General features: G+C 41.0%; 1 protein-coding gene across 9 annotated transcripts in view; it reads right to left on the bottom strand.

The window, feature by feature from the left end:
* The window catches only part of sox5 (SRY-box transcription factor 5), a 135,652-nt gene that overhangs the window by 9,170 nt on the left and 108,069 nt on the right, over positions 1-18,413 (bottom strand). For 4 of the 9 annotated variants that reach the window (XM_072455010.1, XM_072455012.1, XM_072455014.1 and 1 more), the window contains 3 exons: positions 15,396-15,560; positions 10,246-10,435; positions 5,131-5,306 (listed from right to left, as the gene is read on the bottom strand). In XM_072455010.1, coding sequence (XP_072311111.1) covers positions 5,131-5,306; positions 10,246-10,435; positions 15,396-15,560 — 531 coding nt within the window. The remainder of the gene's footprint in view (positions 1-5,130; positions 5,307-10,245; positions 10,436-15,395; positions 15,561-18,413) is intronic. The other 5 variants (XM_072455011.1, XM_072455013.1, XM_072455019.1 and 2 more) reach the window with 3 other exon arrangements.

Genomic DNA, 18,413 nt, shown 5'->3' with positions numbered 1-18,413 from the left:
GCAGGCGAGCTCACATCTGCCTCATGTTTAAAGTCTGTTGATTACATTGGGCCCGTTTGAGTGCTTACTGTCTGTGCGAGTGTATGTATTTGTGTGTATGTGTGGGACAGTGCCAGCCACCTGCGTCAGTGGAGGGGCCCCCGGGGGTGATGCATTAGAGGGAGAGGAGCACGTCGGACGAGAGCCGGGCCACGCCGCTCAGCCCCCTGGGCATTTATTACAACCAATAAAAGGCTGATTTAGTGAGCATTTACATGTTTAACGCTGCAGCGGCTCTGCTCCCCTCACACCCACACACACACGCACACACACACACGCACACGCGCACGCGCACACACACGCACACACACACGCACACGCGCACGCGCACACGCACACACACACACATACGGCCACTCCAGCGCAGCGCCAGCGTTTTACAGTTTAATTACACGATTAGGATCGCTCCCCAAAACACTGTTGTCTTCTAAAACAAGCTTCAAAAAAGTGTCCCTCTCCATTTGCACGTGACCCCGGAGCGCCGCCGTCATAATCAACACGTTTTACTCTGTTTTAGCACAAGGTTTAATTGTTGCACAGCGGTTTGCAGTAAATATGGATGAAAAGACAGAAACGCAGGGAATGGGAGCAAAGAGCAGGCAAAACAAAAACATATTCTCTTTACAGCTCACATACACTGTAAGGCACTTAGTAAAGCAGCGGCAACGTCGTTATTTAGGTAAAAGTAACTGAGATTAATAAAACTCACTATAATTAACTACTAACATTTATTTCTATTACTTTTTGAGATATGTTGACATGTATTAGTAATATTGTTTTCTCTTTGTTACATTAAATACCCAAATAAATGTTAAATAAGAGTAAGAGTTAGCTGTTTCTGTTGTGGTCGTGTCCGGCAATGAGGCTTTTAATCTGTGCCAATAACGAAAGGAGATTCTACGGTTGAATTTTGCTGATTTTAGAATGATTCGATGTGTTTGCAAATCAAATATGGCTCAAAATCAATGTAAACGAGAGGCCGCGACTGTAGGCTCGGTACAGAACACGGGGAAAGTGGATTGGAGGGGAAACTTTGGGTCGGGACGCGAGGCAGAGACGTCCACAATGACACACCAGCGCGAGTGTGAACGCAGCGCCCAGTCCAGGCTCACATCACAGACACTACATCATCTCGTCATCATAACTCGCTTCAAACGTCTCAAATGGTCACGTATTGCATTTTGACTTTCTGAAATTGCTTCCTTTTCAAATCTTAAATACTAGTCATATTCGATTTTCTGTAAACAAATAAAATAAAATACATGTTCTTTCACAATAATGTCACATTCATGTGCATATACCTGATGAAAATAGAGTGTTTATTTTACCATTATTATTAGTATTATCTTGTCTTACGCTAGCTGTTTTTATTTTATTTTTTCTTTATTTTCCCCTTCATTCCTTATTAAGAAATGAGAGGTTTTGTCTATAGGAGTTTTTGTTTATAAGAGTTTTTGTTTATAAGAGTTTTTGTTTATAAGAGTTTTGTTTGTAAGAGTTCTTCTATAAAGAGTGTTTTTTAAACTTCCTATAAGTGATCTGTCCTTTTCCTCTGTATCTACCTGCGTTGCAACAATGAAATTTCCCCATGTGTAGACAATAAAGGAATTTCTCATCTTATCTTTCATTCTGTAGATGAATGTGTTCAATTCAGCTCTTTATCTATTTCCTCTCTGATGCAAACACACACTTTACATAACCTGTCCCTCTTTTTCTATCATCTGGATTATGAGTCTAAATGACTTTTTCTCTTATCGACCGTTACTGACTAATAATGCCTTAATTATAATCTCTGAATGAGCAGTCATTAATTAAGTCAGTGAGTAGCAGCCAATGGGAGAAGTGTGTCAAAACACACACACACTGGATATTAGGGAAACCCAGTGTCAAAACGCATTCATCAATCAATCTGATGATTTAGCAACGAAATATAACGACATAAAGACTGTAAATATGTCTGTCTTTGGAGAGAGTTGTGTTGCAACTGTGCGTGTGTGTGTTTCTACACTAAATGTGTGTGTGTTTCTACACTAAATGTGTGTGTGTTTCTACACTAAATGTGTGTGTGTTTCTACACTAAACGTGTGTGTGTTTCTACACTAAATGTGTGTGTGTTTCTACACTAAATGTGTGTGTGTTTCTACACTAAATGTGTGTGTGTTTCTACACTAAACGTGTGTGTGTTTCTACACTAAATGTGTGTGTGTTTCTACACTAAACGTGTGTGTGTTTCTACACTAAATGTGTGTGTGTTTCTACACTAAACGTGTGTGTGTTTCTACACTAAACGTGTGTGTGTTTCTACACTAAACGTGTGTGTGTTTCTACACTAAATGTGTGTGTGTTTCTACAGTAAATGTGTGTGTGTTTCGTGTGTGTGTTTCTACACTAAATGTGTGTGTGTTTCTACAGTAAATGTGTGTGTGTTTCTACAGTAAATGTGTGTGTGTTTCTACACTAAATGTGTGTGTGTTTCTACAGTAAATGTGTGTGTGTTTCTACACTAAATGTGTGTGTGTTTCTACAGTAAATGTGTGTGTGTTTCTACAGTAAATGTGTGTGTGTTTCTACAGTAAATGTGTGTGTGTGTTTCTACAGTAAATGTGTGTGTGTTTCTACAGTAAATGTGTGTGTGTTTCTACAGTAAATGTGTGTGTGTTCCTACAGTAAATGTGTGTGTGTTTCTACAGTAAATGTGTGTGTGTTTCTACAGTAAATGTGTGTGTGTTTCTACACTAAACGTGTGTGTGTTTCTACAGTAAATGTGTGTGTGTTTCTACACTAAACGTGTGTGTGTTTCTACAGTAAATGTGTGTGTTTCTACAGTAAATGTGTGTGTGTGTTTCTACAGTAAATGTGTGTGTGTTTCTACAGTAAATGTGTGTGTGTTTCTACAGTAAATGTGTGTGTGTTTCTACACTAAACGTGTGTGTGTTTCTACACTAAATGTGTGTGTGTTTCTACACTAAATGTGTGTGTGTTTCTACACTAAACGTGTGTGTGTTTGTGTGTGTGTTTCTACACTAAATGTGTGTGTGTTTCTACACTAAATGTGTGTGTGTTTCTACACTAAATGTGTGTGTGTTTCTACACTAAACGTGTGTGTGTTTCTACACTAAATGTGTGTGTGTTTCTACACTAAATGTGTGTGTGTTTCTACACTAAACGTGTGTGTGTTTCTACACTAAACGTGTGTGTGTTTCTACACTAAACGTGTGTGTGTTTCTACACTAAATGTGTGTGTGTTTCTACAGTAAATGTGTGTGTGTTTCTACACTAAATGTGTGTGTGTTTCTACACTAAATGTGTGTGTGTTTCTACAGTAAATGTGTGTGTGTTTCTACAGTAAATGTGTGTGTGTTTCTACACTAAATGTGTGTGTGTTTCTACAGTAAATGTGTGTGTGTTTCTACACTAAATGTGTGTGTGTTTCTACAGTAAATGTGTGTGTGTTTCTACAGTAAATGTGTGTGTGTTTCTACAGTAAATGTGTGTGTGTGTTTCTACAGTAAATGTGTGTGTGTTTCTACAGTAAATGTGTGTGTGTTTCTACAGTAAATGTGTGTGTGTGTTTCTACAGTAAATGTGTGTGTGTTTCTACAGTAAATGTGTGTGTGTTTCTACAGTAAATGTGTGTGTGTTCCTACAGTAAATGTGTGTGTGTTTCTACAGTAAATGTGTGTGTGTTTCTACACTAAACGTGTGTGTGTTTCTACAGTAAATGTGTGTGTGTTTCTACAGTAAATGTGTGTGTGTTTCTACAGTAAATGTGTGTGTGTTTCTACAGTAAATGTGTGTGTGTTCCTACAGTAAATGTGTGTGTGTTTCTACAGTAAATGTGTGTGTGTTTCTACAGTAAATGTGTGTGTGTTTCTACAGTAAATGTGTGTGTGTTTCTACACTAAATGTGTGTGTGTTTCTACAGTAAATGTGTGTGTGTTTCTACACTAAATGTGTGTGTGTTTCTACACTAAATGTGTGTGTGTTTCTACAGTAAATGTGTGTGTGTTTCTACAGTAAATGTGTGTGTGTTTCTACAGTAAATGTGTGTGTGTGTTTGCGCGATGGAGCCGACTCTAAAAGTGTTCTACAAATAATTACAATTTTTCCTTGCTGCCGAGGAGCCCGTCATTTCAAATTACCCCCCCCCCCCCACACACACACAAAAACACACACACACACACACACACACACACACACACACACACACACACACCACCTCCAAGACGCCTCTAGTCTTCACCTTATCTGGCCCTGTTTAGCATCAACACATTGGAGCCGCGCACGGTGGAGCGTCATTTACCTCCTACATACGAGCGCGGCACATGGCGCGACGAATTACTGCACCGCGGCAACCGAACGACGTGTATTTCTCCACATGCTTTTGTAACATGTTTAAAGAAAGATGAACTGTAAAGTGGGTTTTAATTGCTAATGATGATTTGGAATATGTGTGTAGAGTAATGTGAATTTATCCTCTCATTAAAGTCAAATGGAATATGACATTGAAGAGGAGAGTTTGGTGATGACACAAAGAAGCCTTAAAAATGTGTTTTAGTGTTTCTTGTGACGTCTGTGTTCATAAAAAACAAAACAAAGGTACTAATCAGTGTTTTTTATTAATGTGAATTTATTTTGGCTTAAAAATGTTTCTCAAAACTAGGGACTAAATTCAGGTGCTATTTCCATTTCCTCGCATTGCTAAAAATTGAAAACTTATCAACCATTCTATACATTTCTAAACCATAAGGGGCATGAAGATTATACATTTAATCCATAATTGTATTGTACTTGTACTCAAAAATTATAATTGTGAGAATTCTAGAAGCAACGTGGAGTCAAAAATTCAGAACGTTTGTAAAGCTGTTCGCTAAAAATTAAGGATTTGTTCTTTTTTTCTTTTACAATACCGGTAAATGGAAGAATACAATTTGTGACATCATCATAATAGGAACCATTTATATTTATTTTAGTGCACATCATTCAAAATGGGCTCAAAACTAAAAGTGATGCAAATATTCAGGCTAGGTAAGTGTTCTGTTTCACGGGACGTCTGATTGTATTTCTGCCGCTTGTATTTGGGCGTCATACCTTATCGGAGCGGCCGTTGTTGAGGTTGAGGGTGCTGACTGCTGCCACTTTAGCGTCCAGCACCTGTTGCTCTCTCTTGAGCTGCTCCTTCATCTGCCGGGCCTCGGCGAAGGCCTTGGACACAGCCTCGTGATCGTTCAGATACGCCCCGGAGGTCAGGGAGGACAAGAGGTCTGCTGGGACGACACACAACAAATATCATCAACAAGATTATAGGGAAAAATACTGAAGAGGAAAGGAAAAAAGGACGTGTGCGTGACAAATACTGCATTTAAAAATACTTTTCAGCAGAGCCGTGAGGTAAAGACATTAGCATAAAGCTCAAGAGGGGCAGTTGTTTGTCTGTGAAAAACATAGAGTCAGTGTTGAGCTAAGTGTTAGTCACAGAGCGCCTTTAGCCACATGCAAACTGCCCACCGGCGTCTACAGCCCACAGGTCAACAGATAAACAAAGTACTGAGAGAAAGTATTCAAAACAAACTTTATTTGTGACATGAAAAAGAGATTTAATATATACAGTTTATATGTTGGATTTAGACATTTGTGTGAATTCCACTTCTAATGTGGGTGAAATATATCTAATTTGTACAAAGTATAGCCTTATAATGTAGAAAAAAAGAGGGTCATGAGTGGCATCAGTGTTTGTGCCAGTTCTAAGCCCAGGCAAATAGAAAAGAATGTCAAAAAATACATTTTTAATCACTACAAGTCAGATTAGATTAATCGTTTTGACTTTTACACTGCTAACTGGTCTGTACCCTGAAACAAATGAGCCAATTTTACTTATTTAATAACAAAATATACACATTATGTCCAATTACGCGTTAAATATTACGTACTACAATAGTGAAATAAAGGCTTTTTTTTTGCCATCATCATGACATCATTGTTTTCTCCAATGCAGAACCCATGCAGCCCTTATCCTTTTTATTCATGTTCAACTACCTTCCTTACAGCAAGACTGACTGAAATCCTCAATAAAATGGAAAATGCACATTTTTGTCTAAATATTGTTAATATTAACATCTGTTGTTTTCATGTATAAGTATGTGCACAACTTTTTAACATATCCTTCCTTTTATCTTTTCTTCTACAACTAATCAAAAACACTAAAGTAGAAAGATCTGACCCTCTGGAATAATTTGTCTTCTACTCTCACGTCCAGCTCCCCACTTGACTGTTTTAAAATACAATTAAAACTGATATATTTCTTAAAATAAATTAAATATATATATATATATATATATATATATATATATATATATATATATATAAAATATAAATATTGTAATGCACTAATGCACTAGCAGCATGTTTTAGGGGAGGTGGTCTCATAAAACCAGATGGTCTTCTCACTCTCCTGCACAATCTTTTAAATTGTTGTATTTTTTGCAATGATTTTCTTGTATGTGCAAATAAATAAATAAATAACAAAAATACAACTGACATGGAACTTTGCCATGTCCACACAACTCTTTTCTGAGATCGTAATCCAGCCAAATTTCCATATGAACATCTGCTTCGCCTCTGTATTAAGATCCCATCTCACGCACCCATTATTCCTTTTATTTCTGACAAACCCAAGCTAGGGGTGTGTGTGTGTGTATGTGTGTGTGTGTGTGTGTGTGTGTGTGCGGCAATGGTATCTCTCTATCAGCCCTGTTAGCTTGCAACAAAAAGGCGCGGCTGATTTGTGGGGCCTTTATCGACGCTAATCCGCACCGCTAATGCCATCTCATGCCAGATTAAGGCTTCAGATTGGTAATGACAGAGCCGTGAACTCTTTCAGAAGTCATAACCGCAAAATGTGTAGCAGTCGATTTTAATCTGGTGTCAAAAATAAAAGAGGGAGGGATGTGAGAGTGTTGGAACGTGGCATATAATAACTGACAGGCACTAGTAATCCAGATTGTGCAGGGGCAAGGAGGTCCGGCCTACAACTCTGAAGAGATCCAAGATATTCATATTGTTGACTCTGACATTTTTGCTAATTGTTTGTGGAGTTTGCATGAGCTCTGTATGTGTCTAGTTTCACGATCAACCCAAACATGCACATTATGTCAGTCCTGCACCTGTCCTACACCTGTCCTACACCTGTCCTACACCTGTCCACTTGAAAGGCTGCTCCAGAGAGATGGGTCAAATGCAGTCTTATAAACATGATAAACCTCAACTTTATTTACTTAATGCAGTCTTATAAACATGATAAACCTTAACTTTAAAATATATATAGAAATAATTGGAAATTAACACATTAGTATATTTTGAGTATATTTTGAGCATTAAAAGCAGGACTTTGTGACAAAAATGAGACCACAGCGTGCTGTCTGCATGTAAAAATAAAGTGTTTTATGTCTCCCATTTATTTCTCAAGCAGTGAGAGCAGAAGTGAGAGCCGAAAGCAGCGCTCTGATTGGCTGTGCTTGGGTGGTCCAGTTTCACTTTACCATCTGATAAAAGCACACGTGGGTATTAATGATGTGCCAAAAGGTTTGTGAGAGCTAGGAACAAGTTAAACAGATTTAAATGTTTAATTCCTCCTTTCGCTGTGTAAAATCATGTCCCCCAGCTTTAAGAGACAAAACAATAGGGGACACATCGCTCATATAAAAGAAACATTTGTAATTACATGCTATGCTATAAGTAGCTATGACCCAGTTAAGATAGAGTTGAGGGGTCAAGTGTTTTTTCTCCACACAAATGTAGACGCCCCAAGGTCACAGGGAAACAGTAGCCTTTCTGACAGCCCCGTCGACAAATCCATGTGTGATAGAAACAGGAGGTACAGGCGATGACAAGCCTTCAGATGTGGCTGGGACAGGACGATGGATGGATGGGTGTAGTGGGGGAAGATTGAGGTGCCTCTAGGGGGTGTCAGAAAGAACCGAGAAGATGCGGGACAGGAGCAGACAGTGGCAGACGCACTTATGTGTAATGATTTAATATGGCACAAAATCTGAACAAAAAATAAGATCAAATATTCTAAGCTTGTCACAAGATCAATACCCTAATACTAATATATGGTGAAACTAGTTTAGTATCAAAACTAGACACGCATTTGAGTGAGAATCAATACTGAAAATGTTTAATCTTTTATGAATTGTTTTAGAATGTTCTTCTTTATCACTACAGTCTAGGTCCATGTGGTTAAATATTATATCAACTAAAGTACTAATATTTAGTTTTGAAAATCTAACTTTCTATTGTTTTTTGAAATATTTGTACAGAGTATTTATTTATTTATTGCCAATAAACTCTTTTTTCTTCTTCTTTTTTCCCCGTACTAGAATCATATTTGAAATGTAATATTGTGACAATCCTGCTCTGCTCAAAGCGACAACATTTTTAATTCTTTTATATGTTGTTATGGATGGTTTCTGTGCACTGGGCTAATGGCTTTTTAACTGACGACCGACAAACATTTTATGACCAAACTCTTGTTTTTGTCCTCAAATCTCTGGGGCAATCAGTGTTAAAATAGGATTGATATATTCTGTTAAAGTGCATGTGTTCCAGGAAGAGACGGTGGTTTGTGGTGACGAAGGGAATAATCCTCTGCTCAATTTTCTGTTTTACCTTAATTTGACCCCACAGGAAAAACATCTGTAATTCATGATAGCAACTATGGACATCTCAAACTATTTTATTATGCTGTATTGTATCATTATATTTACTGCTATCCTGCATAATCTGGATTATTTTGTAAAATTTGGAAGACATTCATCACTATAGGCCAACATTTTGTCTAAATTCACAATAAAACATTTTGTAAAAGTTTCTGCATCTTCAATGTATGTGCATAAGTATAGAATATTGTACACAAGCATTTTTAATTGTCTATTAGTCAGTTTGAACTCATCTTCAAGTGAGTATCCCTTAGCTTTTCCCCATATACATTATATTAAGAATGCACCTGTGACTTGGTGGGTGGCAACAGATGGAACTGGGAAATGTACAATGCAAAAAAAACACACACACAAAAAAAAACATCGGCGGATCACACACAAACTTTACCCGCCTAATCCATTCACCTGGACAAAAAACATCTGGGACTGCAAATCCACTAATCTGATATTAAATCCGACGATTTATTGGGACAAACAGTGAGATTAGCGGTGAAAAACAGGGGGGAAAATGACTAAGAGCGTATTGCATGGGAGGTGAGTGAGTGTTAGCTGTCATTGTGTCAGTAATGCGGCGCTGTCCTGGCTCGGGTAAGAGGCTTGTCTAATCTCATTGGTGATAGCGACTGTCTGTCATCCTCTCCTCTCTGCATTATTCCCCCGCGCAGGGAGAAAAAAAAAAGTGTTAATCCGCATCTCTGTGGCGCTCTTACCCTCCGCAGCTCCAAACGCTTCTGTCTCATTCAGTCACTAATAAACAGGGAACAATGAAGCAGCCCCGGGGCGAATAGCAACACGGACGCTAAACACTAACACTAATTATAGCTTGTTACATATGTGTAATATTTGAACTATCAGCAATGCGTGAAGAAATGGATTAGGAGGCACAAAATAGTGATTCATGTCCATGCCATATTTGATATATGTGTGCAATATGGCCCGGCTTGATTATAGCTCTGGCACCGGTAATAATGGTGAAATGTATTCTTGAAAACACCACTATAACAGCAGAGCCAAGCCGTCCTCTTTCCAAGGCTCAATACAAGCGCGTTTGGTCAATGGCCCATCTTGTGCTCTACTCAAGGAGATACAGCTCTATACACTTCCATAATGAAGGACTGGTGCGCTATAGGGACCAGGATTAATCTGGCACTAATACAGATTGACATTTGGTCAAAAACAAGCTTGGTTTCCCATGTTTAGTCTATTGTTGGCTTAAAGTCAGCATGGGAGTGGGTTAAATTAGTGTATTTTGAATTCTGGCCAAATTTATTAGGAAAAGCAAGCAAATTTTTTTAACTAAAATGCTAAAATAGAGCCTGCAGTGTTCGTCTAACAAACAAGACCATTGACCACATGTAAAAAAGTACTGAATATGTAAAAGGTCCAGGAGTTAAGAGCTGGATTATGCTTATTTATAGTGATAGATTAAACTCACACTGTGAAAGCTTGTGTGGAGTTCTTACTTTGAGAAGTTGTAGCAGTGACCTACCTATTGAGCTGATTCTGGCCTGCGGTCCTCCGATGCTGGAGGGGGCGATGCTGTGCTTCAAGGAGCCTGGGCCCATCTTGGCACCAGCGGCAGCATGGACCTGTGGGGAAGTTGGGGGGGAGGTGGGTGACTTGCTCTCGGATGCCTTAGGCTTGGCCGACAGGTTCAGTGGCTGTGCACCCTCACTGTCCTGCAAAAACCAAAACAGCACAGTTCCCTGCTGTGACCAGCGTCAAAATTTAGAAATAGGAGGCAGGGAGGACCCTCGCTCTCCTTCATCCAGATCAACGCAATTAACTCAACACGGACCTATTGAACGGAGCCCATGCAGAGCAATCTAGGGCAAGCCTGGCGGGACTTATGACACGGTGCATGCCACTGCCCGCGTCCAAGCGGAAAAAATAAGGCACGGACAAAAACAAATGACAGATTTAGGTGCAAACCACTGACATTTACATGCAACACAATGTTTTTACAAGCAAAGCTCTGGCCCTCACTCAGGGCAGAGGTGGGATAGTTCATGCTCGTGCACGTGCACACTGCTCTCAGTAAGCATGCGCTCAAAGCTCTTTCTCATCATGCAAACACAAAGGCTGCACAATCTACACCTGATGTAGAGAAACACCTTGAAATTAATCTGAAAGTGTCTGGTACTGACAAACAAACCACAAAGCACAAATGCTCCACAGAAGAGACCAACACCAGAGCACAGTCTGCCACTTCAATGTGCACTTGCTCCATTAGAATCAAGGGACCTTCATGGCTGAACGTGGAGAGTGTGTAGAACTGAGAACTGACAAGCACGCACTCTGCACCGATCAATACTCTCCTCCAGCAAACACTGTGTGTGATGCCACTGTCAGTGTCACAGCGCACACTGTCGGCGCCCACCACAGACTTTTACATGGGGTCACAACTTCAACATCTGGGGTCGAAGTTCATTGAACATCAGCTGACAGCGCTCTCTCACATGTGTGTGGACCACCAGACAAGGCCGGGAGCCTTTATCATGCTAAATGTCATGGCACCGTCACTCCTGCTGATGGCCTAAGCCATTCACGGAGTGGTTTTGAGGGTCACATGACAGGAAGGAAGGAATTAGATTGAGCTGTGGGTCCAGATGCATCATCAGTGTAATTAAACGACTTAATTAAAAGACAGACACAACAGCAGCTCATGGGCCAGAGCAGTCCCACCTTAACCTCTTATCCTTTTGCCGTCCCATTCACAGTCACCCATAACTGATCAATACTTAATATATATATGCATAGGTTATTTTAACATCATTAGTCACACTGCTGCTTAGAAGTAGGAAATACGCATCTTATCGTGTGTCTGCATGTGCATTCTCCACTCATTAAGACTGACTTTTGCTGGTTCTAAGCCGGTTCAATTACATGATCTCAATTAAGCCCCTTGTAAATGTGTGTATGGATGTGCACAAGCTCCAACTGCAGTGTGTCTACGGTGAGTGTGCATATAGAGGCCTAACCGGATTGTCCTTTATTAGTTAGGGGGCCTTTCTAAATATGCCGAGACCCCCAATGATGTCGACAGAGAAACAATGGACCAAAGAAGCAGCAAAGAAAAAGAGAATCCGATATTCTCAATCCTGACCCTTATTATGGTGAGCGTTGGCTGTTCGGGAGCATTTAAATATTTATTACAAATAGATTATGCCTCTTGTACAGTAGGATTGGGGAGTTTTCTGAGTGCCAAGCCAAATCCTGTAGTGGGACGGTGGCCAACGTGCTTTATGCCAGTGCGGGGGAATTAGTTGAGACAGTAGAGAGCTGAGAGGCTTGGACCCATTTGTTTGTCGGCACATTGTTCAACAGGCTCTTAAATCTCATGACGTGTGCATTTGCGGCAGGCGAATCTTGAATTAATACAATTGGCTTTGTGGGTCTTTCTTGGCTGCTGAAATTGTCTGCAGCTCCGGGAGAGGAAGGAACAAGCCCAGTGACAGTGAGAGCCAGAGGGACAGAGGCAGGACACCAGGGGAGGGGCGGGGGGTTCTCTGGACTTGTGAAGAAGCTGGCGTCTCGATTTTGTATCCAAGTTTTATTAAAGGAGATAGAGGTTAATTAAAGATGTGTTGTGCCAGTTCGTATTGTCTGGGGGCGGTGGAGGAATAGCTGTGTTCAAGCTAAAAAATAGTAAGAAATAACTACTGCTCACCATTTTCCACTGTCTTTATACTTTACTATGACAAGCATTCCATAAATAAATCAATTCAATTCTATTTTTATTTGGCAAATGTGTTTTTGGTAACACATTATAATTACTACGCCTTAATTAGCATTTATAAAGCGCCGAACAAAGATTTAATTCACAATGAACAAGTGAACTTGATTTAGGTGGTAAGGTATTAGATATAAGTGGTTAAAAAGACTGAATCATTCTTAATAAACTAGAGTTATGTCTTGTTCCTGCTTTATTAAAGCTGGGTTACCATATTTTCACACCCAGGCACAGCCAATCAGAGTGCTGCTTTTCGCTCTTATTTCCATGACGAGATGTAAAATCTTTTTGTCACAAAGTTCTGCTTTTGGTAGAAAATGCTAAATTGACTCAACCCAGCTTTAAGGTTAATAAATATGTTTTTCATCTGTCTGGCCAAATTATATAAGGTTTGTGTAATTATTTTGTTAGTGCATGCAACATCTGCCTTTTTGAGAAGATTATATAGATTTTATTTGTGCTGTTGACTCAAATTGCACTTGCAGCAATGTCAAAATATAATGTATATAGACAATTTGAAGTGCGTGTGTGCGTGTCCACTCTGAGCGTGCATATGGTCCGGCAGAAGCGTGAATATGCATGCATGAAGCTCCAGTCTTGCGTACAACAATGGTGCATGTAGACTGCAGTGATTTGTGCTGCATGGGACAGAGGCTGGTGAAGTGTCGTCAGGGCCGTACACCTCTCTATTTATGTTTGTGTGTGTGTGTGTGTGTGTTGGCATTTTGGCACTTGCATCTGTGTGTTCCTGTCCCACCCGAGGGTAAAGCACTTAAGCACCGTGAGCCTGAGTCCAAACAGCTGTGAGCACTGAGTCTCTAAATGACTGAAGCCCACTGGGGGGAGCTACCTCTGAAATATACATGTCACTCACCCGCCCTGAGAATAAAAATGACAAAAAGTCTAAGAGAGAGGACAGAGAGGCTGCGTGCTTCACTGGACAAGCTCAAAGACGACGTCACAACTAAAGGCAAAAAGAGAAAGGGCCAAGTAGAGGGGTGAGTTGTACTGTGGGTTGATGGATATTACATTCATGGTATAAGAAATGTAACTGAATTTGGGTATTGCCACTAATACCGTTTTATGAAATACAAATCCCTGAAAAACAGCCAGATTAATATCGATTGAACTAAAAATACTTAATTTAGCTACTAAAATAGTCCCAATTATTATTTTTCACACATAAGAGAGAAGAGGTGTCTTGCTTTTATGGATGATTATCATAAAAAAAAAAAATTAAACCATTAAAGTCAAGCGGTTGTGACTCCTAACAGCAGCACATATTTGATAATGAAATAAGTAACGCTAAAAAGTGAAAATATGCCTCCATTTGCATTTATAGAACAAAGCACTCCTAGTCCTTTTATATCCACAAACAGTGCCACAACACAAGGGACCGGGGTCCAAAATGGCACCGCGGTCAGTCTGCCATCTTGGCTCCATGGGGCATGTCCCGGGCCGATACGAGTCCAGCAGGAGTGGGCTGGCTGACTGTGGAGGCCAATACCGCTCCTACTGCCCCGCCACTGCACAAGTCCATATATATGCTAATGGGACATGAGTCAGGGGGCCGAGCAAAGGGGCGAGTGGTCTGGGAGACCGGGGTGTGGGATTTGGGGTCAACCACAAACATTAATCTGGGACACAACAAGCCTGCGGTCCTGGGATCTACAGAACAGGAGAGGAGAGGCCCAAACTTGTAGCGGGCGAGAAGAATACAGATATTTACGCTGATTGTGTTGTTGTGCAAATGTCTAACTTGATTTCGATAGTAAGGAATAGCTCCATACTAAATTCAAATTTCAATACCAATTTTTAAACTTTCTTTTTGTTACTATGTTACTTTTACCTGACCTGATAAAGCTGAGATCATTCTAAAACGGTTCAGGACATGCACAATTTTGTCCTGTTTATGTGATCTGGTTTTATTTGATTATCCAGGTTCAATACTAGTCTTTGATTTGCCTTTTTTACACTGGAATTTGAGAGCTACTCCATGTAATTTCCCTTGTGGATCAATACTGCTTAAGAAGAATCTTTCAACGTGATTATCTTTAGTCATAGTTCACGTCACCATACTGTAAATATAATATCACTTCAGGAAAGTTCTCAGTATCCGCGCGTGTCTTTCAAACTTATATTGTTCTGCTTTGGATGAACAGCGATGTGGGGGCGGCGAGGGGCACTGAGGTGGTGTGAGTGGGGCAGGTGGTCAGCAGCCTCTTATGCCAAGCAGATATTCATAGACTTCCACTTGGATGCACAAAGACCTTTCCTTCAGCCTCATGGTCAGTCAGCCGAGAAAATACCACAAACACCGCACCAACACCTCCCCAAATTCTCAGAAAAAGCAGCTGGAGTTTTGATAAAGTTGTGAATGAAAGTTTCTTAGAATTAGTTTGAGGAAGTGCGCGCTGCTCACACACACGTGAAATGGTGCACGAAACACGTTCATGCACGGCAAACATGAACAAGAAAAGAACTCTGAAGTAGAACAGAAAGACCAAAGAAACACTTGTTGTACCCTTAGTGTCTTGATGAACCAATCATTTTGTTTAAAGTAGATTGTATAAGACTTGTCATTACGTGAAAAGTCCTAGTTTACATAAGCTCAGTTCATTTTCGTCAATAATTGGGTGAACTTATTCCCAGAAGTTGCTTTAACAGAGGTCTATAAATGACATTATTATTGACTAAAATGTTGACATCCATCTTGCAGTCGACACTGAATAAAATATATATACAAAAAAACAATAATATAACAGCAATATATCAGAGAAATCTAGAGTTTTCTTTCACTGATAATAGCTTTGCCCTGCCTCGCTCTACTGTTTTGGCTACAGGTCAGGTACATGTTTCTTTGGCCTTTCCGCTGTTCGGACCACCTCCCGGCCTCTCCGTTTTACCTTGTTCTTCCCCTGGTGCGGGGAGTTGCGGCCCTTGTCGCTGTGTAGGTGTGTGTTGGACGGGGGCGAGTGCGCGCTCAGGTTGGCTTGAGAGACCAGGCTGCCTCCGTGCTGCTTCCCTCCTGGAGAAACCTGCATGGCGGCCAACTGAGCGGCATACAACTGCTGCAAGGTCAGAGAGTAGAGAGGGGAGGGGGGGGAGAGGGACAGTAAGGAGACAAGAAGAAAGAGGAGAAGAAAGGGCCAACATGAATAAATGAATACAAGCCAGCGCACAAACAAAAAGACTATGACTAAAAAGCTCTGCAGAAAAGGCCATTAGTGGTGGGCCACAGTTCGTGTGACACGGAGAGATAGAGGGACATCTCCAGCAGCGTCAGCCCCCCTCTCCCCATGGGACAGGCGCTAACAGCCTCTCTGACAGGCGCAAGAGATGGCCCTGTCCCCTCCAGGTGCATCTTGGGAGACAGAGAAAACATTCAGGGCTATCGAGGTCAAGACACAAACGCCGGCTTTGGCTCAAGGTGAAAAAATGTGATGATGGCGACTGAGCGAGGGGCGAGGGGAGATTTGTGAAGCCACGCGCCAGATGGGACATGCCAGAAGTGTTGCTCGGTTCGCCATTTAAACCCCGATAAAGACGCGCACACAATGATACAATACGATAAAAAAAGAAGACGCCCCACACCAAGATGAATTGACTCGATAACTGCTGTGGGGAAACAAAACAGCAGGTTTTGCCGCTTCTTATTTATGTATTTAATTAATTTCCAATCCAACAAAAAGCATTATGGCGCGCGCCGTTATGGTGGGAACAAACCCGGATATTTATGCAATAGCATTGTATCACACAAAACAGTCTCTGGCCAGTATTTCTGCAGCAACATTAACTTGGAGACGCTTCAATATTCAAAACCATTTCTATCTGCCTCCACAAATCCTTCTGCTCTGACTTTCATGTGGCTAATACAAATCTCTAAGACACCGTGTTTGTTTCTCTGGATTGTCGTTCTCTTCACTGAGCTGTGGTTACTGATGTGTTGTTTTTGAATACTTATAATTGTTATTATTTATTTCTGTTGGAGGGTTTTTCTGGAAGAGTCCCATGCTTTTTTTTTTTTTTTTCAGTTTAACTTGCTTCGTCCTTCTGTTGGCGCTTGGCTGCTGTCCACCAGCGTCAAACAAAGGCTGATTTATGCAAATGGCAGTGGAGGAGATGTGTCGGCCGCAGTAACTCCTGCTCCGCCGTGATCTTCAATAAAGGCATCTATCTTTTACATCAGCAGGAACACTGACTGGCACCACGCACGCGGGCACAAAGGAGCACTTTTTTGGACGGAGCTCGGAATTTGAAATCATCTTTTCACAGTCACTCTCATTCCAAAACTGCTTTTTTTTTTTTTTTTTTATCTATTTAAAACTCCAAATTAATTATTTAAATTTAAAACAATATCTGTCCACACCAGCCAAAAATCAACTAATCAGCAGAGACATTGTAGTTCTTGGTCGAATATGGCAATTTTTTTCCTCACATTTTACTTCTTTAATAAGTTTTAAGCTATCAAACCCACATGTTTTATGATTTTGGATGAACAGACAAAGTCCACATGATAATGTTATCTGCCACTGAAAAATAGATTCAAATGTTGCTTGTTAGCTATAACATATCTGCATTTGTCTAGGCCTTTTTATGGATTTTAAGATCTAAATATGGGTAACATTAGATATCATTATCAGCTCCATAAATCCATCCCGGAGCGTCCCACACGTGAGTGCGACTGCAGCAGGTGTGTCGGCCTGTGTTTCTGTGAGGTCCACAGGTGATCGTCTATGAACTTACCCTCTCCCTCAGATCAGATCAGCCTCTTGTCGCTCATTTCTCTTCAATTAGCTTCTCTGTGTGCCCAGCCGACCATAGCCCACCGCTACCGCCATGACCTCCTCTCCCCCCGCCCTCACCCCTTCAGCCTCACCCCCCGGCGAGCGCGACCACACGGGCAGCATCTGTGCGTGCGCGCGTGTCCATGTATTCGGACCACTGCCTCGTTCAAAGACCTCTTTATATGCGGAGTGAATTGAGTTCCATTACAAGGCCGGCTCCCGTCACTCAGAGGCTCTGCTCAATGGGCTGGGCCTGTACGCACACACACACACACACACACGCACACACACACACACACACACACACACACACACAAACACAGAGGGGCGATGCGGAGCCAGCCCAGAGCATCGCCGCCACAGCCACATGCATGTCAACAAACAGGAAGTGACAGCGCCGAGCCTCCTGGGGTGACCAGGGGACACACACAGGGCAGGGAGGGGAGGGGTGTGGGGGGAGGAGGTTGTGTGTGTGTACGTGGGAGGGATTGGACTCTGGAATTTGAAATGTCACTTAGTCGTCTAGCATCCAACATCAGGCTCGCCGCTGCTGATACGTCCCGCTTATGTCCTGTCTTTTGAAAAGTTGTTTGTGGACTCAGACCACTGACATAACAAGTATATATAATATATATATATATATATATATATATATATATATATATATATATATATATATATATATCCTTTAAACATTAATATTGTTGGTAACAGTGTTTCTCAAACTGTGGTACAAGGGCTGCCCCAGGTGGTACGCTAAAATGTTTTGATCTTCTTTCGATCACTCAATATTTATCATTATAAACCTGATTCAGTCTCACTTCGGACCATGTTTAACCCCAATTTAGGCCTGATAAAGTCCTGGTTAGATTTGGTTGTGTTCAGAAAGCCAAATATGATCATAGACCTGGTGTGAAAAGTTTGAGAACCACTGACTAAAATTGTACTTGGCTCAGTACTTGGCCTAGAGGAACCTCCTACTGCTTTTTTCCATGGAAATGTTGTTCCTTTAGTTATAATATTACACAGTATGGCATAAATATGTTTTAGTTGTCTATTTCCATGGAATTATGCAGGAGAATTTCCATTTACAGCAAGTTAAATTTTGTGTCTTTAAGTTGTTACTACGTCTGGATC

Source organism: Eucyclogobius newberryi, unplaced genomic scaffold (assembly GCF_026437365.1).
Source record: "Eucyclogobius newberryi isolate DKJ021-1_F unplaced genomic scaffold, fEucNew1.0.hap1 SCAF_2, whole genome shotgun sequence".
Classification (NCBI taxonomy): domain Eukaryota; kingdom Metazoa; phylum Chordata; class Actinopteri; order Gobiiformes; family Gobiidae; genus Eucyclogobius; species Eucyclogobius newberryi.
Note: the sequence above shows the minus strand (reverse complement) of the source record. Positions and strands in the feature narration are given on the sequence as shown.